Source organism: Amphibalanus amphitrite, unplaced genomic scaffold (genome assembly GCF_019059575.1).
Source record: "Amphibalanus amphitrite isolate SeventyFive unplaced genomic scaffold, NRLGWU_Aamphi_draft 002275F_arrow, whole genome shotgun sequence".
In the NCBI taxonomy this organism is placed as follows: domain Eukaryota; kingdom Metazoa; phylum Arthropoda; class Thecostraca; order Balanomorpha; family Balanidae; genus Amphibalanus; species Amphibalanus amphitrite.
Genome location: NW_024883758.1, coordinates 20271 through 43234, shown reverse-complemented (window position 1 = coordinate 43234; position 22964 = coordinate 20271). Strand labels below are relative to the sequence as shown.

The window sequence follows — 22964 nt, the reverse complement described above, 5'->3', positions numbered from 1 at the left end:
GGCAAATTTAGCCATTTTCGACCGATTTTGCAAGCCGATTTATACATGTAAAGTCTATGACGCGAATTTGCACTTTTTGGGCACACGCCACGCGCTCCCTATCGACCCGATCGAGCTGAGACCCCTCAAAGGCACGTCGCGCATCCTTGATCTATGAGTTGTGCAAATTTCATCGGGCTAGGTGCAACGGTCTGGCCTGTAGTCCACGCAAAGCACGACCAAGTCGGGACCTCGGTAACGGACAGACGCACCCTCCTCAAATAGTAATATAGATGTTTATGAGAAAGGCTAAAGATATGTAAAGCACGTGACTGAGCACATGATTTAGCTGCAAAATTGTTGACAAGCAATGCTATTAACAGTAAACCTTACCACGCTCAACTGGCCTATTCTCCTCCTTCTCCACTTTGAGGTTCTTCTCCTGCACCTTCCTGATTTCCTTCTCCTTCTCCTTCTCCAGCTCCTTCTCCAGCTCCTTCCGCAGCTGCCGACGCCTCCTGCTGCACTCCTCCATCAGCTGATCCACCTCCTCCCCTGACCGGATGTTCGGGTATTTCTCCTCCAGCTCCTGTGACTCCCTGAGGTGTATCTGTTTCAGTTTGTTCCACTGCGTTTGGACCTTCTGCTCCAGGTCTTCCCACTCTATTTGGTGCTGTCGCTCCAGCACTGCACACTGCCTTCGGTTCACCCGGTCCAGCAGCTCCAAATGCTCTCGGCGTCTCTCCGGCTCCGCCTGTCCCTGATACTGAAGCTCCACGCGTCTGGTGTCACTGTTGTGATCCTGATGGAGCCTTTTCCGCTCGTCATGGTGCCGCATTTCCATGCTCCGCCACTTTCTATCATGAAGCCGCTCCAGACGCTGACGCTCCTCATCATGCTGCTGGTTCAGACTCCTCCTTTCCCCGTGACCCCGCCGCTCCAGCTGCTGCCACAGCTGCTGGTGCTGTCGCTCCAGCTCCTGCCACAGCTGCTGGTGCTGTCGCTCCAGCTGCTGCCATTTCTCTCGCTGAGGACTGGGCAGACCCTCTGATGTCTGGTCCTCGTCTGCGCTGCGCCGCTTCTCGGCACCGATCTGACCGTTGTCGTCATCCTGCTCCGACTCTGAAACATACCAAATAGGTAGAAAATATCAGCTGGATGGGCGTTCAACAGACGAACTACTTAGCAATTAACCCGCGCCCTGGTGGGGTCTGTTTATAGAGCGACCTAGTGGGGGAAGGGGGCTATTTTTTGCCCCCCCCCGCCGTATCTCCGAAACTACTGGACGGATTCGCAAAGTTCATACAGCTTTCGATAGCCCTGTCAAATCTTTCGAAGGAAATGTAATTTCATCGACCTCGGTGTCACCGATGACGTCACAGGTTAGGTCAAAGATAAAGTGTTTCACCGTTCACGCCTCACGGGTCTTCTAGTGAATGCGCTATAACATCGAGTAAAACGCATTTTGTCGAAAATCATCGATAGAGCGTCAGTTGCCTAGAGAATGTTGTGAATATGTTGCCAATAGAGGTCACTGATACGAGGTCAGGACGCAAAGGTCAGGCCACCGAGGGTTAGCACATGGACCCAATTTAACTAGGGCTGTGTGATGCATGCTTTATGTTCAATTTTTTCATTTCCAACTCAATGGTGCTGGTTGCACGACCATCAGGAACGGTTTAGACTACTTTCTGGTGAAGGTCACGTAATAGTCAAATTTCAAAGTTAATATTTTGCTATAAAATGGATATTGATTCGATGCAGCTTGTCACGGGGAGTCTAATGGTGGTTTTTATTTTAACCCGCGCCCTGCTGGGGGGGGGGGGGTGTTTGAACACCCCCCCCCTGTGGTTTTTCGCGAATATCTCAAAAACGGCGGCGCGGAGCGCCGCCGTTTTTGGTACACCTTATCATACATCAATTCTACACATGTTGTGAAAATTTCAGACCAAGGTCATTCAAGGTCAGGTCACCAGGTCACTTGAAGTGACCCCACCTCATAAAAAGTTTCAATGTCTGTCATAGCTACACCGAGTGACCGATGGCTTTGAAACTTTCAGCAATGGCTAAGAGCAATAGCATGTACAAAATGTATATCTCAGAATTTTGATATCGATGACCTAAGGTCAGGTCAATTTTGCGACCTCCCCATTATAAGTCAATGGGAGAAAATTGAAATGCGTCTCTTTTGGACGAAAGACATTATAATTACTCCCAAACACTGAATCACAAGTGGTTTAGACACACTGAACATGGAAATGGTGTCCGTGACCCCTGTTTATGCCCTGAGGTCATCTTAGGTCACGAATGGTATCTAACAGTTTTTCGCAAATAACTTTTGATAGAGGCATGCTAGAGCGATGAAAATGCCTTAGATGTGTTCAGCTCGACGATACGGATCGACTGATATGCAACATGACCCTTTCCGGTCAGGTCATGACCTTGACCTGAGGTCAAATTTTCAAGTTGACCTTTCAAGGTCAAGTTATAGTTCATTCGATGCGTCTTGACGAGATAAACACGATGCCGGTAAAAGTAAGCTCGTACAAGGCTTGGGTCAAAAGTTATTGCAGAAAAACTGTCTCCGAAAAAATCGGCTATTTTTGCAGTTTTTGCCCCCTGCAGGCAAAACCGTTGACGTTAGGTCAAATCTGAGAGAATTACTCAGAAAGGGCGTTAATAGGGCTATCGAATGCGCTTTTCTGCCGCGCTGTAGCTCTATTGGTTCCCGAGTTATGCGATGGGTTCTTGGAAATTGTCGACATTCGACCTGGAAATCGGCGAAATTTTGCCTTCAATGACCTCTGGTGACCTGACCTTTGACCTGACCAAAAAATTGACCGAAGTGATTTCCTCATTCTTTTTGACGCTCTTTCGAACGCCGCCTTCCGCGTATCGCTACGTGGCCCAGGAGCCGAGTTAGAAGGGGGGGTGTTCAAACACCCCCCCCCCCCAGCAGGGCGTGGAAATCCAGGACCCCCAGCCGGGCGCGGGTTAAGCTACGTGGACCATAATTGATAAAAATTGAGTTTGAAAATTTAACGTCATCAATTTGGAACGTTTTTTTCGCTATAACTTGTCCAAATAAAGAGATATCGATTTAAAATTTGGTATGTGGATAGAAGACGGTCGGGACTATCATATTTATTGCCTTTTTTGAAATTCGAAAAAAAAACTTTTAGGATGTTTTGCTAATATATCAAAACAATTACTTTTTGATTTTTGGGTGTCAAAACCCAATAGTTTTACAAATTGAAGATGACAGTGTTATAGCCCAGGTAATTATACAACTTTTATGTTTTTGATTATACTAAGCGTTATGAGGAAAATCATGATATACAGTTTCATTACATGACCTTATCATCAAAGTAAGTGTACAAAGTTTTAATCGAAAGTTTTTTTTTTAATTTTAAAATTAACAAGAATAACACTGATATATTTCGAGCACTGCTCTTCGTCGGTCTTACAAGGTAAAAATGATCACACCAAAATACACAGAATGAACAATTCGTCTCAAATCCTTCACTAATGTCACAAGCAACGAATAATTATACCGAACAGTCAGACAATCCGTGACAATTTTCGATCATACTTCCAATTCTGCTAATCAGTAAATATCACCGCTTTATGTTACATATCCTTGAAACGTCTATCCAATGCTAAGATAGCATAAAGAAAACCTGTCACATTATCACATTATACAGTTAAGTGAGACCCCCCCCCCCACCCACCTCTGTCCCTCCTCCCCCCTTGTGGTGGTTCATAAAGCAAGCGAGCAAACTTCACTTCAATGCCTTCAAACTTCAAAAAGTGAAGTGAGTCACGGCCCTCCTCACCCCCAACCCAGCCAGGCACGGTTTGACAGCGACATACGAACGATATCATCAGTCACCAAAAACAAAACACTGACGATGTTTACAAAATATGCCATGATGTTGAGTTGTCGTTGATCTTTAGCCTAGCGTCTCGGATACATATTGTAGGAACGGTATGAATGGTGAACATGATACTCCTTTCGGAGAGCATATTATCCAAAGTCATCCCGATTTAGACCCTCGTGACACTTCTATGACGGCCAAAATTCTGCGTGTATGTAAAGATGAAGCAGATAGAAGGATAGCCGAAACAATATGTAAACCACCAGCTCTCCCAGCACGGAGCTGTGTAGCGGTAACCAACACCCTCAAGTACCGCCTGTCGCACTAGCGTCCGTCCCAGACGGAGCCGCAGCTGGCGCTCTGTGAGCGGCTCTATTCCGTCATCCAGCAGCAGATCTACGTCCCACTGATCCTCACAGATTGCCATTAGAAGGAGCGTGACATGCTCCCTCATAAGCTGTATGGTATCGATGATAGCCCGTCGCTCTTCGGTGCTGAGTTCAGCTGCCACATCGATGTTATGATCGAAAAAGCAAGGCACCTTCCCGGCGTTTAATTTTTCCTCCAGCCAGTCAAGTATTTTGTTGACACCGTCGGTGACGCCTTTCCACATTACAGCTGGCGTGATTTGCGCTCGCCAGAGTCCTGCCGTTTTAATAAAGTATGACTTGAAAGGCACATCGTCGGTTATTACCTCATTCTTTTTCAAGGTATTTTTCATGGCTTTTACCGCCACAATAGCCGCTCGTATGACTGGAGCGAGGTGTCGAACCGTGATCACCTCCGCCCGTGAGAACGAAATCCGAAACTCGATTAACTCGGTGTCGCTGCCGCGCCGGCCGGTCGGAACTAGGTGAACTCCGAATCGTCGGATGTCAGCCCTGGCTGCTGCTGGTGGGAAGTCCACCTCCAGGTGACAGCCGTCGAGCTGGTCTTCACCTGGCCACCACCCACCCACAAGAATACAAGGCACAAAGTCGGTGCCACCGTCTGTAACATCATTTGATCTCTTGACGTTGACAGCTGGTCCAGCGGTACTGATTTTGCCGCCTTTTATAATCCGACATAATTCCACCATTAACTGGCGGATGGAGTCGGCCGGCAGTGCTTCCAGCGGCTTATCATGACAGCATTTAGTCGTCTTCACCCAGTGCAAAGTCACAAAGCCAGGGTTTCTGGTCGGTTGAGCCCACAGCTGTGGTGCAGACTGTGGACTTATAACGGCCGGCTCCTCTCTCCTTCCGAGCGCCGCCCAGTGGAATGGTGCGTCGAACTCGAACATCAGATCAAAATCTGATGTCCCACCATGGCCGACAATCCCGTCCGTCAGCCCCTCGGCACTGCTGCCTGATCTATTGATGGAGGTCACTCTGAGGGGCTGGTCGGACTGGCAGTGCCGACAACGGGCGGAGGCGGCGTCATTGATATCCTGCAGGGCTGCCATGAGTGGATAATCTACCAGCCAGGTGACAGTGTCTCTTACCTCAGCCTCGGTACAGTACGCCTGCCACCTGGTGGAGTGGTTGTTCAGAATGTCGAGTGCCAACAGCAGAGTGTCGGGGATGAGATGTGCACACGATCCATGCTTGTCCGCTAGCTTCCTCACTTTCAAGTCCAAGCCCCTATACAGCCTCTTCGTCCGCTCCGCCTTCCCCACACCGAACAAGTCAGCTCGTGACATGGCTGCCGGCTGCTCTGACTCTCCCGGACTGACTGAGGCCGGCCGACGTCGCTGTAGATATATACCGACCCCGGACAGGAACACAGATAAGACGGAACGCTCTGTACCCGTCTCCGTCCAGTGGCAGCGATGACGCAATGCAGTGATGAAGTCGGTGGCAGCGCTATTGTTGGAGATATAGTTTGATGTAAATCCACATGTCCTTGTGTTGTCACTAGTACTGAGAGATCTAAGTTGTAGTACTGAGAGATCTGAGTTGTCACTAGTACCTGGGAGATCAGCAGCCGACTAGATGGGATATGGTTCCGCATCATGCACTGAGAAAAAAAAATATTCCCCTGGAACACCTTTAAGGGTGTGTACCAAACTGCACCTCGCTGGGGTGTCAGACGGGTGTCACTTTTGACACCAATACCGGTGTCATTGGGAATCAAACACCGGGTGTCTGATACCCCTTTAGGTGTCTGACACCCTTTTGGGTGCACACCCAAAAGGGTGTCAGACACCCGGTGTTTGATTCCCAACGACACCTGTATTGGTGTCAAAAGTGACACCCGTCTGACACCCCAGCGAGGTGCAGTTTGGTACACACCCTTAAAGGTATTACGAGGGTGTCCATTGGGTGTCATAAAAGGTGTCAAGACACCCTGTAAGATATTATTATCGGTGTCATTATTGACACCCGAATGATACCCCAGTGAGGCGCATTTTGGCACACGCCCATAAAGGTGTTACGAGAGTGTCCATTGGATGCCAAAAAAGGTGTCGACACACTCTTACACTTATTGGTTCACCACATGAAACAGGCAAATCGCACACATACATGGCATTCCTATCTTGTATACAGCAACAAACTATGAAGTACAAAAAATATGGGCTCCATATTTATGGAGAAATCCAATGAAAACTCACCGAAACACTGTTAATAAAGCGTACGAAAGGCCATATTTACTTTAATGCGAAATATTACATTAAACTAAATGAAATTAAAGATAAGCTACCCGACGTTTCGCTTATATTTGCTTAGTCATGGGCGATCTAACACATTTCACAAATCATACATTTTTTGAATGCATTCGAAAAATATTACAAAGTATTAAACAGTTTATCAAAAAAACATCTCCCCGAAGGGAAATTCGGCGATCGATCGATAGAGAACTGGAGAATCGATCGATCAAGGATGAACTGGAATATATCACAAGAACTTTCATAAAGCTAAAATTTCCAGAGGCCCTGATAATCGACCTGAAACGCAAAGCGTGGGAGATAAAGAAGAGGGCAGATAGACGGAAAGATGAGAATGAGACAAACGAAGAGAAGAAAGATGAAACAAGAACAATGCTCGTTGTTCCTCACAGCAAACAGGTGGACAGTGTCAGTCAGCAACTGTCTCCAGAAATCAGGATGGTCACATCAGGGGGCAAGAAGATAGGACAAATGCTAAAGAAAAAGAAAATCAAGACATCAAACGAAGACAGCATAGTATACAAAATTCCGTGTAGCAAATGTGATAAGGCGTATTATGGTGAAACGGGGAGGGGTCTTAAAACTAGAATTCGGGAACATAGGAACGATTTACGCAACCATAGGGAGACGAAGGCTATCGTGATGCACGCTGATAAAGAGGGACATTTACCGAACTGGAATGGTGCCGAAGCCCTACACAGCGACCTAAAGAAAACCGAGAGGTGGCTGATTGAGGCGGCATACATCCGAACTGAAGAAGTCACGAACGTATCACAAGGATTTTTCAAGTTACATACGAGCATAGCAGAACGAGTTAAAAAGAAAACGACATGAAGAAACTCTATCGATCGATCGCCGAATTTCCCTTCGGGGAGATGTTTTTTTGATAAACTGTTTAATACTTTGTAATATTTTTCGAATGCATTCAAAAAATGTATGATTTGTGAAATGTGTTAGATCGCCCATGACTAAGCAAATGTAAGCGAAACGTCGGGTAGCTTATCTTTAATTTCATTTAGTTTAATGTAATATTTCGCATTAAAGTAAATATGGCCTTTCGTACGCTTTATTAACAATTGTCTCAAATAAAACTTCACCGAAACACATCGGGTCCATTCACCGTGAGAAGTTGCTCGCATTTCAACAATGATAATTAACCGTCGATTATCTCCAACCAGATGTTATTCCGCAGTTCACTTGCTTTCGTTTCCATGGTGCAATGCTGTCTTGTCATCCTCACTCCAGACTTCAAATTTCAACGAGTACCGCCCCCAGGCGCGCACACATGATTTTTTAATGGGGGGGGGCACGACCTTCGAACTGGGCCCCCCATGCCGAAGGGCCCCCCCCAAAAAAAAAAAATACGGCCCACGGGGTTATATTTCGGTTGGTTTGAAGCTTGAGCTTTTGTCAATGCATGGTAAAACAATTATTTCGGAACCAGCTTAATTTTCAAAACATTTATATTTTTACGCTAGCATGTTTTTTTTCTCAAATGCGACTCAGAGCCGGTACGTATACCTAATCATCTAATTTATTACGTAAAACATTCCATTAATAAACATTTATGCAAGTCCCTCAGAAATCAGCCCCGGGCAGCGACTATTAACTGCCTGCCGGCCGACCGGCCCCGGGTGGCTGGAAGCAGGGGCCGGTCACTGTTTGGCCCGGATGTGTAGGAACAGGGACCTGATAAGCCTCAAAACATTTCAAAACATCTTGGAAGTTAGCACGCTAGATGCACGAAAAAATGCGAAGTTTGAGGTCAATTTTGAGCATGACCTTGACCTTGACCTTTAACACGCGCACTGCAGCGGGTCTGAACTCTGAGCCGAACACGAACTGCAGGGGGGGGGGGGTTGAAAACAACCCCCCTTGAGATCTCGAAAACGGCGCGACGTAGCGACAAGCGGTAAACGGCGTTGGATAGGTTGAGATGAGATCTACAAGAAATACAAAGATCATTTTTGGGTCAGGTCAAAAACGAGGTCACCAGAGGTCACCGAAGACAAAATGTTACGATTTTCACAACAGGAATTTCGCGGTAGTTTTTCTTGAATAACTTGTCTTGCACACAATACAGAGAATCGATTCGAACGCCATCGTTCTTAGCTCGTCAAGGCGCATCGAATGATATATAATATGACCTCGAAAGGTCAAGTTGAAAATTTGACCTCAGGTCAAGGTCATGACCTGACCGAAATAGGTCATGTTGCATATCATTCGATCCACATTGACTAGAAAAACACGATAAACGTCGAACGGAGTCTCTATCTCTATTCAATCTCAAGTTATTGAAGAAAAACCGCTGGTGACCTCAGGTGACCTAAGATGACCTGGAGATCACCTTCCAAAGGTCATAAGTGATATGTTTCGGTGAAATCACCAACAGGGACCTGTAATACTATGATCCTGAGCGTATTGAAGTCATAGGATGGCATTCAGAGTAAGTTGAAATTTCTCCCATTGACTTATAATGGGCCGGTCGCAAAAATGACCTGACCTTAGGTCATCGATATAAAAATTCCGAGATATACAGGTTGTAGCTCGTGATGACTTTACTATTTCCTGTGGGTTTCAAGATCATATCTCAACAACTGTGGGCTTGGTGGGATTGCAAACTTCGAAATTTACGTTTCGAGGTAGGGTCACTTGACCTGACCTGGTGACCTGACCATAGGTCACCTGGGGTCAAAATTTTTACTCAAGGTGTGCAAAAGTTGGGAGAACAGGTATGCAAAATTTGGCGGCGCTACGCGCCGCCGTTTTCTCGCGATTTGCGAAAAACCACAGGGGGGGGGTTGAAAACAACCCCCCCTGCAGTGCGCGTGTTAACCCGGCACCGCCTGGGCTATTTCCGTACCCACGACAGCCTGGGGGGGGGGGGCCGGATCCGACCCCCCCCCTGTTATCTCGAGAACCAATGGTCGTATCGAGCCCCGCGAGGCGGCGTTCGAAAGGTCTCTACGAGACCTTCCCAAAGCACTCTTAAGATTTTAAGATTGAGGTCAACTTTCGGGTCAAGATTAGGTCAAAGGTCAAATTCTGGGGTTTTGCATGATTAGGCTTACGGACAGCGGAATCGATAGCTGCTGCTCGAAACTCACCAAAAATGACCTCAAAGACCTAGTGAAGGTAGGTACCATGTGCGTATAGGGGTCATACTAAGTACGGGTCAAGGTCAGGTCAGGTCACGAAAGGTCACGGTTCTCACTTTCTGCTACATGGGCGTGCGACACATGTTTTATGGCTTATTTTTCACGCCGAATCTGATGGTAATGGTTATATGTGACCCCAAGTCACTGTGCTGGTGATAAGTGTGCATTGAAAGCATAAAAAATCGTTTATACCATACATAACTAAACGAAAGCTAAGAAAAAAAGTCAATTTTTCAACTTTTTATTTTTGACATAAAAATGCACTTTTCTTGACGAGCTTTGTCCCAGGAATCTAGTGGTGCCATTTGTTTTCACATGCGATGTTCAGAAGTGCCTCTAATTCACGAAAATGCTTATGACGTCACCATGCCCTATGCATGTTGGAGCTATTTTTTACAATTTGGGGGTCAAAAATCAAGATAGAAAGTTGAAATTTGGGGCATCTAAGGTTCTAATAGAGCTCTATAACATATATTCCGTTTTTTTTTTGAAAATTCTCAAAATTTTGGATTTTATTAGCTGTTTTCCAAAAAATATAGTTTTTGAATTTTTAGGGGTGAAAAACGCATTTTATGTGAAATCCGAGATAACCATTTTAAAGAACTCGTTGAGCTGCGTCTATTCATGTCCCTAATTTGCAATTTGCTTTAAACCTTGATTTTTGGCGATTTTTTAAACATTTACCACTTTTTGACTGAAAACGCCATGTAGTTACATCACTAAAATCGATATATCTTAAAAAAAAAATTGGAAAAAAAAATTCTTAAAAATTACACAGGAGACGTCAAATTGATAGGGGAGAAGGTATGCCAAGTTTCAAGTTGATAGCGTAAGCGGTTCATGAGTTATTCAAGAAAAACTGAGGGGGGGGGGGTCGGATCCGACCCCCCCCCCCCCAGGCGGTCGCGGGTTAAAACGGTCTTTGCATGAGAAAATGTGGAAAATTGGCAAGTAAAAGTATCATTTATGCCCGAGGAGTGTGCCTAATGTACACTAATGCTAATGCCTAATGTACATGGTACTCGTATTGTACGAGCGAGCGAAGCGAGCGAGCTCCTCAGAGTCACCGGTGTGTGGCGCGCTCAGAGGTGCCAGTGAAAGGCCGTCAGATGCGCTGGTGTTGGGTCCTCACAGGCGCCGTTGCGGTGTCTTAGGGCTTAGAGACACTGGTGGGGCCATCATTGGCATGTGTGTGGCCCTGCAAAATGGCCTACAAGTGGAAAGTGGCCCTTCATAGGCTGGCAAGGACACTCAGAGGCTAGTAAGAGGCCCTCAGAGTCACTGGTACGTGGCCCTCAGAGGCGCCGGTGTCGCGAAGGGCCTCGCAGTTGCCGTTGTGGGTGCCTTTAGAGACACTGGTGTGGGTCGTGTGTCTATCACAGACGGATGTGGAGCCATAGCAGCCAATCCCTCGTTGGCCGTTACAAGGGCCCTGAGCGGCCGGCGAGGTCTCTCAGAAACCGGCATTGGGCCTTTATGAAGATAATTGTAGCTACATAGGAGCCAATAACGTGCCCCCACAAGCCCTGTGGTGTCCTTCCGAGTTGAAGTGCGGCCAGCGCGAACTCTCTGCTATCAACTGGCGCCACAGGGCCCCTCGGTTTCGAAGAAACCCTAAACCCGAGAACGGGCACGTACCCCCTCGCTCCCTTGCTATGTCACTGAATCCAAGTGATCAGGGACCCTTTAGGTAATCAGGGGCGTTTCAGATGACCAGGGGTTTTCAATTGATCAGGGGCCCACCAGGTGACCATGGGCCCCTCTGGTAACCAGGCCTTAACCCTCGCCGGCCGAGGGGGGGGCGGGTGCCGCCCCCCCCCATAGGGTTTTTTCGCGATAGCTCCGAACACGCTGGCGATAGAGAGCTGAAACTTGGCATACCTGACCTTTGATTCAAGCCGGATCTTCTGACACCAACCGCATTTTCGAGTCAGGTCAGGTCACTGACCTATGACGTCATAAGTGAACCTCTGCACGGTCTTCAGATGTCGCAACTTCGCAACGCCCTCACTGCCAGAGGAGGTGTCACAAGGAAATGAAACTTGCAGGATCTAGTATCCATTAGGAGTCTCACAACTTGTATATCTCGGATTTTTCCTAAAGGTCATATTAGGTCAGGTCATTTTCACGACCTCACCATTATAAGTCAATGGGGAAAAATGAAAACTGCTATTCTGGCGCCGGGAACGATCTCCAACTATCTAAAGCACACATAATCATGATTTCAGGCACTCCTTGCAAGGTTCCATGCGTCACTTTTGCAATGTTGACATTGCGTGACGTCATTTATGACGTCATTAGGGTCATATAAGGTTTTCGTCAATAACTCCCGATCAAATTGAGCTAGCGAGTCGGGAAAGCCACCAATGCACTCAGGAAGACCTGGCGAATCAAATGATATGCGACATGACCTTATTTGACCGATTTCGTGACCTGGGGGCGCTGACCTGACCGTGACCCGAGGTCAACGCCCTAAGTTGACCTCACCCAAACAAAAAGTATATCATTCGACGCGCCTGAGCGAGACGAACACGATGCTGGCAAAATCGCGGCTCTGCGGCCGTTTTTCGCGAAGTTATTCACCAAAAACGAAACCGTACCTTGGGGCACTTGACCTGACCTCAGAGGTCACCGGTTGACCTAGGACCTTAAAATCGGGTATCAATCTCTGCGTCTTGAAACGGCGCATACGCTCGTTTTTTCCGCGACGCGCTAGCTCCACCAGGGGCGAAACGGCGAGGGGGGTCGTACCCGCCCCCCCCCCCCTCGGCCGGCGCGTATGTAGAAAACCAATAGGTCCGGCGAGGGTTAAGGGTCCCTCAGATGACCTCAAAGGGCTCTCAGATGGCCTTAAAGGGCCCTCAGATGGCCTCAAGTAATCAGGGACCCCATCAATAACCAGGGCCCCTCAGTAAACGGGGGCCACTCAGGTAACTGTAGGAGTCCCGCAGATAACCAGGGGCGGCAAGGTTTCTCAGGTCCGTTTTTGACAAGGCTCTTATTGACTCAGGTGCGAGCCCTTTGCCATCAGCAGAGGGCCCTTTCAAGCCTTTGGCCGTTTAACGTCTCTTGAGTTCCCATTGAGGCCTTCTAAGGACCCTTTGAGCAGTCGAGGGGTCTTTGAGGCCTTTTGAGGGCCTCTTGACGTCAGCTGAGGACCGTTGGACGCCAGCTGAGGATCGTTTTTGGGCCTTCTGATGGCCATTAGACGCCAATGGATGACCCTCTGACACCAACTGGGGCCCTCTGACACCAGCTAAGGGCCCTTTAAGTTTGACGCTAGCTCAGGGCCCTCTGACATCAGCTGGGGGCCCTCTGACGCTAGCTCAAGACCCTTTGACGCTCTTTAAGGCCTTCTGAGGGCCCCTTGGGGCTTTCTAAGGGCCCCTTGAGGCTTTTTGAGGGCCGCTTGACGCCAACTGAGGACCGCTGGACTCCAGCTGAGGACCGTTTGAGGCCTTCTGATGGCCATTTGGCGCCAGCTGAGGGCCATCTGCCACCAGCTGGCGTTTGACGTTAGCTAAGGGCCCTTTGAGGCCATCTGAGGGCCCTTTAAGGCCATCTGAGAGCCCTTTGAGGTCATCTGAGGGCCCTTAAGGCCATCTGGGGCCCTTCGAGACCATCTGATGGCCCTTTGACAACATCTAAGGGCCCTTTGACACCAGATGAGGGCCCTATGACGCTAACTGAGGACCCTTTGAGGTCATCTGAAGGCCCTTCGAGGCCATCTGATGGCCTTTTGAGACCATCTGAGGGCCCTTTAAGGCCATTTGAGGGCCCTTTGTACACGGTCTTCGGTGGTCTACGGATTAGTTAGAGGCCCATTTGAGGCGACCTTCGGCCGCCTCAAATGGGTCCCTATTCCTTCGAGCTGGGCCCCCCAACTCGAATGGGGGGGGGGCACGGGCCCGTGTGCCCCCCTTGTGTGCGCCCTTGCCGCCCGCCTCGTCATTTGAATAAACACGGAACAAGCTACAAATAAAAGCTAAACATTATGATTAACGCACAATCACTTGAAGAAGTACACTGCGAACAACGTTCGGCGCCACTATATCCACATAAATTCAAAAAAGCCCTGCCATCACTCACACTGCACACGCACCACGTGGCCACGCCGCCGCCAACTGAAATCTAACGGTTTTCCTGCAAGGTGGCGCTTTTTAATCTTCGCATGGTTGACGCCGTAGCCAGCACACAAATGACGTCACACAATGCAGCTTGCTGATTGGGTAATGATTCAAACCACTGGACCTGCTGTGGTTTCTAGCAGTGCTACGGAGTCAGAGTCGGAGTCTGATGGAGTTGGCAGTTCTGGCCGAAATAGGAGTCCATTTTTGAAGACAGAGCGGGAGTTCGAGTCACTGAAAATCCGTTAGACACTGCATCCTTGGTTCCTAACACAAGTGACGTCAGAACAATTTCTGTGATGATTTGAGTTCGAATACACGACAGCTTTCAAACATTTCATGACTCATGCTGGAATGTTCCTCAGTAAATGACAACACACGTGAAGGTATCACAGGGGTATCAGATCCTTTTTAAGGAACATTTTTTTACACCCTTTGAAGTATTGATGGTTTAGGGTGTTTGACACCCGAATGGATGTTGGTGTAGGACACCTATTAATGTGTCTTTCTGAATCCCATTATGGTGTGTTTAAAAGCGCGTTGCACTTGAAGGTTGTCACCGTGGTGTTGTACACCTCCATGATTCCCAAAACAACATTTTTGACACCAATCTGGGCGTTATATATGACACTGCAATGATGTCCGACACCCGTGAGACACCCCATGGAAATATTTTTCCTCATTTTTTACGCTGTTTTTGGTGTCAGATCCTTTTGCAAGTGTCAATGTGACACCTCTAGCAGTGTCGGACACTTTTAACATTCCGCTTGAATAAATGACAACACCTGTGAAGGCATCATAAGAGTGTCGGATGCTTTTAAAAGAACATTTTTGACACCTTTTAGGGTGTTTGACACCTTGGAGTGTTTGATACCCGGATGGGTGTGGGTGTCGGACACCTATTAAGGTGTCATGCTGAATCCCATTAAGGTATATCTAAACGCTCGCATGCGAACGAACGCTTGAAAGGGTGTCATCGTGGTGTTGTACACCTTAACCCGCGCACCGACGGGGGGGCGGATATCCGCCCCCCCCCCTGAGGTTTTTCGCGGATAGCGGAAAAACCGCGGCGCGTAGCGCCGCGAAATTTGGTACGACTATTTCCTCATCAATTTTACACATGGTGTGCAAGTTTAAACCTCCTAACTTTTAAGGTCAGGTCACCAGGTCACTTTGAATGACCCAACCTCAAGTCACTTTTTTGCAACTTTGTCACCGTGCCAGAGCTACAGTAGATGTCGGAGGCCTTTGAAAGTCGCAGGATGTTATTAGGTCATTAGTAGCTACAATTTGTATATCTCGGAATTTTGATGTCGGTGACCTAAGGTCAGGTCAATTTCGCGACCTCCCCATTATAAGTCAATGGGGGAAAAATCAACTCCCTGTTTTTACCACTAAAACGGGTCGTAATGGCCCCATATACCATACATGACTTCATATACGATCAACCTTCACTACCTTGAGGTCTGTTTTGCTGTTGGGCAGCTGTAAGGTCATGTGACGTCATCAAAGGTCACCAGCCTTTTTTTTGACAATAACTCCGTACAGGAACAAGATACAGCCGCGCGGATGGTCTCATTGTGTTCAGCTCGTCAAGGCGCATCGAATGATATACATGATGATCTCGAGGTCACGTGACCTGAGGTCAACCTTTGACCTTGACCTTTCGAGGTCAACATATATATCATTCGATGCGGATTGACGAGAGGATCACGATGATGCCCTTAGTTTGTTCCTATATTGACTAGTTCGAAAGTTATTCGAGAAAACTCTCCCAAAACCTAGCGCCGCCATTTTGACTTGTTTGACCCCTGTGACGTCATCTTTGACCTGACCTGAAAATGACCTTAGTAAAAATTGTAGACCTTGTCCGTGCGTATCCGATGCCGTTTACCGCTTGTCGCCATCTTGCTTCATTCTCGAGATCTCAGGGGGGGGGGCGGTCATCCGCCCCCCCCCCGTCGGTGCGAAGTTGGCGCAGACCCCCGTCGGTGCGCGGGTTAATGATTCCCTAAACAACATTTTTCAACACCAATCTGGGTGTTCGATGACACCTCCAATGGTGTCTGACACCCGTAAAACACCCCTGGGGAATATTTTTTTTCTTAGTGTACTAATCGGTACACTCTCTGATACCCCAGGCCTGCCCCGCTTCGGTCCCGGTATGAGTGCGGATTCTGCGCTCAATAGTACAGTCCACAGCAAAAGTAATGTGGAGTTTCAGTCATGGGTATGTTCTGCTTCTGAAGCTTAGGAACGATTAGCCAGACTACAATGAAACTTTAACACGCGCAGTGGAAGGGTTGCGAGTACTACGCCCAGTGGAAGGGGGGGGGAGGGGGCGAATGTCGCCCCCCCCCCCCTAAGATCTCAGCTCCCACTGAAGCTAGAGAGACGAAATTTGGAGGGTAGGTGGGGGCACTGGGGAACTCTGTTGTGTGTGAATTTCATGACCCTAGGTCAATATCTTCCAGGTCAAATGAGGTCAAATGTGGTCAAATCTGCCATATGAGCGACTTTTTGCGTTTACACGCCGGTAACTCAAAAAGTTACCGGCCGATTTTCCTTTTTCTTTCTTTATACGAAAGAACATACATTTCTGAGTGTGTATGGTGAATTTCAAGTTAATCCAACAATAAATATGACAGTTAGAAGCCTTCTAAGAGTAAGATGTCGCCGCCTGAGGCGGGATCGGCCGACGCGGGAAAAGCGGCAATCACAATTTTGTGTTTACACGCTCGTAATTTAAATTTTTACCGGCGGATTTTCAAAATTCTTTCACCATAAGATTGCCTGTACATTTCTTAGTCTTCTCACAAAGTTTGACGCGAATCGAACATAATCGGCGGTAACGAGCGGCAGCGCGATGTAAAGACGGAACCGTCCCGCCCCGGCACAGTCTACAATTCAGGCGGCGCGTAACGGCCAGCGCCGGCTGCCGCGCCGCCGCGCCGCCGCGGCGGCAGGATGTTTGACTTTACACCGCCATTACTAGAAAAGTTGTGAACCGATTTTCTTATTTCTTGCACGAGAAGATCCGCAGTTCAATTCTGGACAGGTAGCCAAAATTTCACTTTGATATCACGTTTGCGGCGCGAGTTATTAGCGAAAAACAGGAGGGGTGGGCGAAATTCGCCCCCCCCCCCCCTTCCACTGCGCGTGTTAACCCTCGCCCGTAAACGGCGATCTGCCACCTTCGCCCATGCAGGGGGGGGGGTTGGTGCGACCCCCCCTTGGCGTTTGAAAACGGAGCGTCGTAGAGCTTAGCAGAAAAGACCAACGGATTGCTCTCGCCGAGATCTCGCGATTGGTGGTATATTTTTTGGTCCTAGGTCAACATTTGACCTACTTTTGACCGGTCAAAGGTCAAATTTTCGGAAAAATAGAATTTTTCAACTTTCCGCGGCGATTGCGGCAAAACGGTGGGAGATATCGACTTGAAACCTTCACTATCGTGTTCCTTGATCAATTATCTATCGTTTGGTATGTATTTCGTTTCCCTAGCTCTAAAAATGGCGCGTTGGGAGCGCCAGAAGTCGGCAAGGTCACAGTCGGCGGCAGAAATTCGAAAAATCAAAATTTAAAGTTTTGAAATCTGATTGTATTTTTGGATTTGGGAGGTCCATTTGCTCCCTATAGAAGCTAATATTGCTGCATATTCCCATTGAGGTGACAAGAATTAGCAAAATAGTGGTTCGGGCGCTTTTCAAAAATAGTACCGGACGCTGTTCCTCTTGTGACGTCATAGCTCCGTGACCTGACCGGACCCGGTCAAGTTTCTTATACCATATGATAGCCAATACTTGCCCCAACATGCATGGGAAGTTTCATCACGATCCATCAACCGATGTCCGTACCACCGGCAGGAAACCTCGGGCGTTGGCACTCAGTTTGTGAAAATCTGGCCGGAGGCTGTTCCCTTTGTGACGTCATAACTCCGTGACCTGACATGACCCGGTCAAAATTTTTTTATCAAAAGATGCGCAAGGTTTGCCCCATAAGGTACCCAAAATTTGGCGGCGCTGCGCGCCGCCGTTTTTGCACTATTTCCGAAAAGCCTCAGGGGGGGGGGTTGCACCAACCCCCCCCCTACATGGGGCAGGGTTAAATGTAGCTTATATGTATCGCCACCCTTGCAGCTGCAAGTTGCAACTTTAGCTATTGACATCTTCTTTTCGCTCACTCCGCATTAAACAATCGCCAGTCAAAGCCAACCGTTGAGATTGGTAAAACCCTACATTACTTTAGCGGTGGGCTGTACCTATTGGGACACTCGGCACAAACTTTATCAATCCTCTCGTATGTCTGAGGCAATGGTCATGGAGGCGAGGACCGCTGCAGCCACGGTCAGCTGGCGGCCGGGGTGAAGTCACTGCTGACCCTTAGGTCACTGAAGGTCATGAAAGTAGTGAAATAGTTTTGACGATTGCATTTGCAACTAGCAATGTGTAATGTGTATGTACATGTACCGAAGATCTGTTTCACATTCTCAAATTTCACTAACCTGACCAAAAAGCCACAGGCTGTCATGATCATGCGACCTCAACCGAGCAAGTCGCGTCTGATCTATTTTACGCAGTGTTTTCCAGACTGACATGATGTCACCCCCCCCCCCCCCCTCGGACCGACATCACGCCAACCGCACCATCCTGCCTGCGGCTAGTGGAGACGGCGGTGCCATCCCGCCTATCTGACGTCCTTCCTGGCCAGCTGCGGCTGTGGTGCCGTCACTCTTCCTGTGTTGGACGCGGTGGTTCGGAGCAGCGCTATCGGTGGAGCCCGCTGTCTCGTCGCTTTTGTATAGGTTACTCGTATTTCGTTCTGATACTATGTACAATGCTTCCAGTAGCCAACATATTCAATGGCTTCGATGTAACGGTTCGTTACACAGATTCCCATCACCACATCGACAACTGGCCTTATGTCCGGTCATCGAAAGATGGGGATGGGGACGGCTGTTTGTATAGTATTTACAGAGCTTCACGACACTGCACAATACATGTGTCATGGAAAACAGCCCATAACCAACATAAGGTGCTCGGAGAGCCAACATCAATGTCACCATCTATGTATAGCATTAGACATTAAAACTACATTTTGCAGTCGTAAAAACAACACATAGCTTATATCATCCATTACTATACAAACGCTATACGCATTGCTAACATCGCCATCACATGAACACTAACGTTATAAGCGTTAATAAAAACGCAACTGGTCTCGTTTTATCAATGTCAGCATCTACACTAGCGACATATTTCCACCATTTCTGATGCTACAAATATCTCGCTCTCGACTTGTTCTCCGTAGTGGCGCCTCCCTGAGTTTGTAACCATGATTCCGCTGGTATCCTGAAACACAAACAGAACAGGCTTGTATAAATCAAATATGAGGCCTTAGACGACCGAAACAATATGAAAAATACAATACACGTAATTATTAGTACATATTTACTTACAGTATTTTCTCCTTACCTATTATGTAATGAAAACGTAGAATACTGGAATAATTTTCCACTAAGAAATTACCTCACGCCGGTCACTGTGGGTGGCGCCGCTACTGGCCGTGCCGCCGGCGGCTGAGGCGCCGCTCCAGATCCTTCCGCTCATGCCGGTGACGTCTCCTCTGCTCCTCCAGCTCCTGGTTGTGCCGCTCCTGGAGCTGGATGAGCTGCTGGCGGTGTCTTCGCGTCACCTCTATCAGGTTCCGCAGGTGTTGACAGCGCCGGCTCGGCTGCTGCTCCTGCTGTCGTGGTTCTGGTTCATGTTGTTGTTGTTGACGTCGTCGTCGTCGTTGTTGCTGTTGTTGTTGTTGTTGTTGTTGTTCTTGTTCTCGTTTTTGTTGTTGCTGTTGTTGTCGTAGTCGCTTTTGCTTGTCTGAAATCAGAAGGACAATAGTCAATACTTACGAGTATACAGATTCTGAACGAAAGAGTTGTAGGGTGTTTCTATTCATTTTCAAATAGTCTCCGGATATAAAATCAACATAAAATATGTAAAGTACGTGACTGTGCACATGATCTAGATGCAAAATGGTTGACAAGCAATGTTAATAAAAGTAAACCTTACCACGCTCAACTGACTTATCCTCCTCCTTCTTGACTATGAGGTTCTTCTCCTGCACCCTCCTGCTTTCCTTCTCCTTCTTCCCAAGCTTCTTCTCCTTCTCCAGTACCTTTTCCTTCTCCTTCTCCAGCTCCTTCTCCTTCTCCTTCTCCAGCTCCTTCTCCAGCTCCTTCTCCTTCTCCTTCTCCAGCTCCTTCTCCAGCTCCTTCTCCAGCTCCTTCTCCAGCTCCTTCCGCAGCTGCCGACGCCTCCTGCTGCACTCCTCCATGAGCTGATCCAGCTCCTCCCCGGACTGCATGTTCGGGTATCTCTCCTCCAGCTCTTGTGACTCCCTGAGGTGTTTCTGTTTCAGTTTGTTCCACTGCGTTTGGACCTTCTGCTCCAGGTCTCCCCACTCTATTTGGTGCTGCCACTCCAGTACTGCTAACTGCCTTCGGTTTCTCCGGTCCAGCAGCTCCAACTGCCTCTGACGTCTCTCTTGCTTCGCCTGTCCCTGATACTGTAGCTTCACGCACCTGTTAACACTCTCGTGCCGCTGATGGAGCGTTTTCCGCTCGTCATGGTGCCGCATTTCCATGCTCCGCCACTTCCTGTCATGAATCCGTTCCAGACGCCGGCGCTCCTCATCATGCTGCTGGTTCAGACTCCTCCTTTCCCCGTGACCCCGCCGCTCCACCTGCTGCCACAGCTGCTGGTGCTGTCGCTCCAGCTGCTGCCATTTCTCTCGCTGAGGGCTGGGCAGACCCCCTGATGTCTGGTCCTCGTCTGCGCTGCGCCGCTCCTCGCCACCGGCCTGACCGTCGTCGTCATCCTGCTCCGAATCTGAAACATACCAATTAGGTAGAAAATATCAGCTGCGTGGGCGTTCAACAGACGAACTGCTTAGCATTAAACAACCAACACTCAATGATAGAATGATCAGACAGGATCTCGTCTCGGGAAGATCACAACATTGGACGCATATCGATTTTAATCCATTGCGATAGTAGGTATTTCTCAGTCGTTTCTGGAATGACACTGGAACTTGGAAGCAAATGATACGAAGGATTTTAGCATTGGTTGGCGTCACTTTCTTCTTACCCTCTGAGTCGGCCTCGAGCACCGCCAGGTAGTGCGACGTCATCTCCCACCGGTCCGGCCACCAGCCGGTGATAGCGTTGTACATCGTCCGCAGCCGGTCACCGGACAGCAGCTGCTGCAGCCGGCGGCGCCAGAGGCCGGCCGTGGCGTCCACAGACGCGGCGTCCATCTCTGGTAGATCGTCGTGAAGCCACTCATGCAGGTTAATGTTGATGTGCCGTTCCAACTTCTCCCGAATCTCCTGATATGTACGCATTGGTCGGTAGTTTTTCATCCACCTGTACCCCCTTGCCCGGTCTATACCCCGCCACCAGTCCATTTTATCCGGCGCGTTCACTCGCACAGCCTGCAGCAGCAGCTCGGGCCGCAGCAGCAGATCGGCACGGCCCCGCGGCGTGTCCAGCTCGGCGGTGAGTCCGGCCGGCCGTTCCTCAAGCGGCCGCCGCAGCTGCTTACTGCACCAGGTGGCCACCTTGTCCGGGTCACCCAGCAGGAGATCCAGGTCAGATCTGGTGAGGAGTTGTATCAGGGGGCCAACGTCCAGCGTGACGATGTCATTGACCTGTGACGTCATCGGCCTTCCTCCCTGCATGTCTGATGAGTCGACCACCATCCATGCCATGAACAGGTAACATTGCTGCCGGTATGTTCGTGATATGGTGTAATGCCACCATTGTAGTAGAAGTGGGGCTGTACGGACCAGCCGAGGGATGTTCTCCTTCCACCAGCACTCCCAGCACGGGGCTGTGTGGCGGACACCGACACCGTCAAGTACCGCCTGTCGGACGAGCGTCCTTCCGAGTCGGAGCCGCAGCTGGGGCTCGAGCTGGCGCTCTGTGAGTGGCTCTAGCCCGCCCTCCAGCAGCAGATCCACGTCCCAATGATTCACAGACTGCACACAGCTTGCCATCAGAAGACGTGTGACATGATCCCTCATCAGCTGTACTGTGTCAATGATAGCCCGCCGCTCTACGGTGCTGAGTTCAGCTGCCACATCGATGTTATGATCGAAAAAACACGGAATTTTCCCGGCGTTCAATTTGTCCTCCAGCCAGTCAAGTATTTTGTTGACACCGTCGGTGACGCCTTTCCACATTGAAGCTGGCGTGGTTTGAGCCAGCCACAGCCCGGCCGTTTTTATAAAGTATGACTTCAGCGGTATAGTCGACTACAGAATGATGTTCCCCTTTTCACAGGCAATTATTCGCCTGGAGTGGTAAGCTGTGCCGCATCACACGGGCTGAGTTCACAAATTATAGCTTTGTCCCAATGCTCACAATCGAAACGCCTAATTGTGTGATAAATGGCACAACTTAGCGCTCCGGTCAACTGATAGCTTCTGATGAGTGGAACGTCATTCTGTAGTCGACTATACATCGTCGCTCATGACCTCGTTCTTTTTGAAAGTATTTTTCATGGATTTTACTGCTACAATAGCCGCTCGTATGACTGGAGCGAGGTATCGAACCGCGATCACCTCCGCCCGTGAGAAGGAAATCCGAAACTCGATAAACTCGGTGTCGCTGCCGGACCGGCCGGTCGGGACAAGGTGTACTCCGAATCGTCGGATGTCAGCCCTCGCCAATGCTGGCGGGAAGTCCACCTCCAGGTGACAGCCGTCGGGCTGGTCTTCAGCCGGCCACCACCCGCGCACAAGAATACAGGGCACGAAGTCGATGCCACCAGCAGTAGTATCATTTGATGTCTTGACATTAACAGCGGGTCCGGCTGTATGGATCTTGCCTCCCATAACCTTACGGACATTCAGCATTAGCTGGCGGATGGATTCGGCCGGCAAGGCCTCCAGCGGCTTATCATGACTGCATTTAGTCGTCTTGACCCAGTGCAGCGTCACAAAGCCTGGGTTTCTGGTCGGTCGAGCCCACAGCTGCGGTGCAGACTGTGGCGTAATAAAGTCCGGCTCCTCTCTCTTTCCGAGTGCCGCCCATTGGAAAGATGCGTCGAACTCGAACATCAGATCAAAATCTGACGTTCCACCAACGCCCACTAACCCGTCCGTCAGCCCCTCG

At 48.9% G+C, this 22964-nt stretch overlaps 1 protein-coding gene across 2 annotated transcripts; it reads right to left on the bottom strand.

The window, feature by feature from the left end:
* Positions 1-267: 267 nt before the first annotated feature.
* Positions 268-22572, bottom strand: LOC122376752 (trichohyalin-like). Of its 2 annotated transcripts, XM_043356694.1 has the most exons (5): positions 22308-22565; positions 20935-22094; positions 19858-20676; positions 19318-19665; positions 18595-19140 (listed from the first exon to the last, which is right to left on the bottom strand). In XM_043356694.1, the coding sequence occupies exons 1-4, from the start codon at positions 22349-22351 to the stop codon at positions 19346-19348; spliced, it is 2343 nt and encodes a 780-aa protein (XP_043212629.1). In that variant the 5' UTR covers positions 22352-22565; the 3' UTR covers positions 18595-19140; positions 19318-19345. The 2 variants fall into 2 exon arrangements, with proteins under 2 accessions (XP_043212630.1, XP_043212629.1); XM_043356695.1 differs by lacking the exons at positions 18595-19140; positions 19318-19665 and adding an exon at positions 268-922 and having other exon boundaries at positions 20531-20676; positions 22308-22572.
* Positions 22573-22964: the final 392 nt, after the last annotated feature.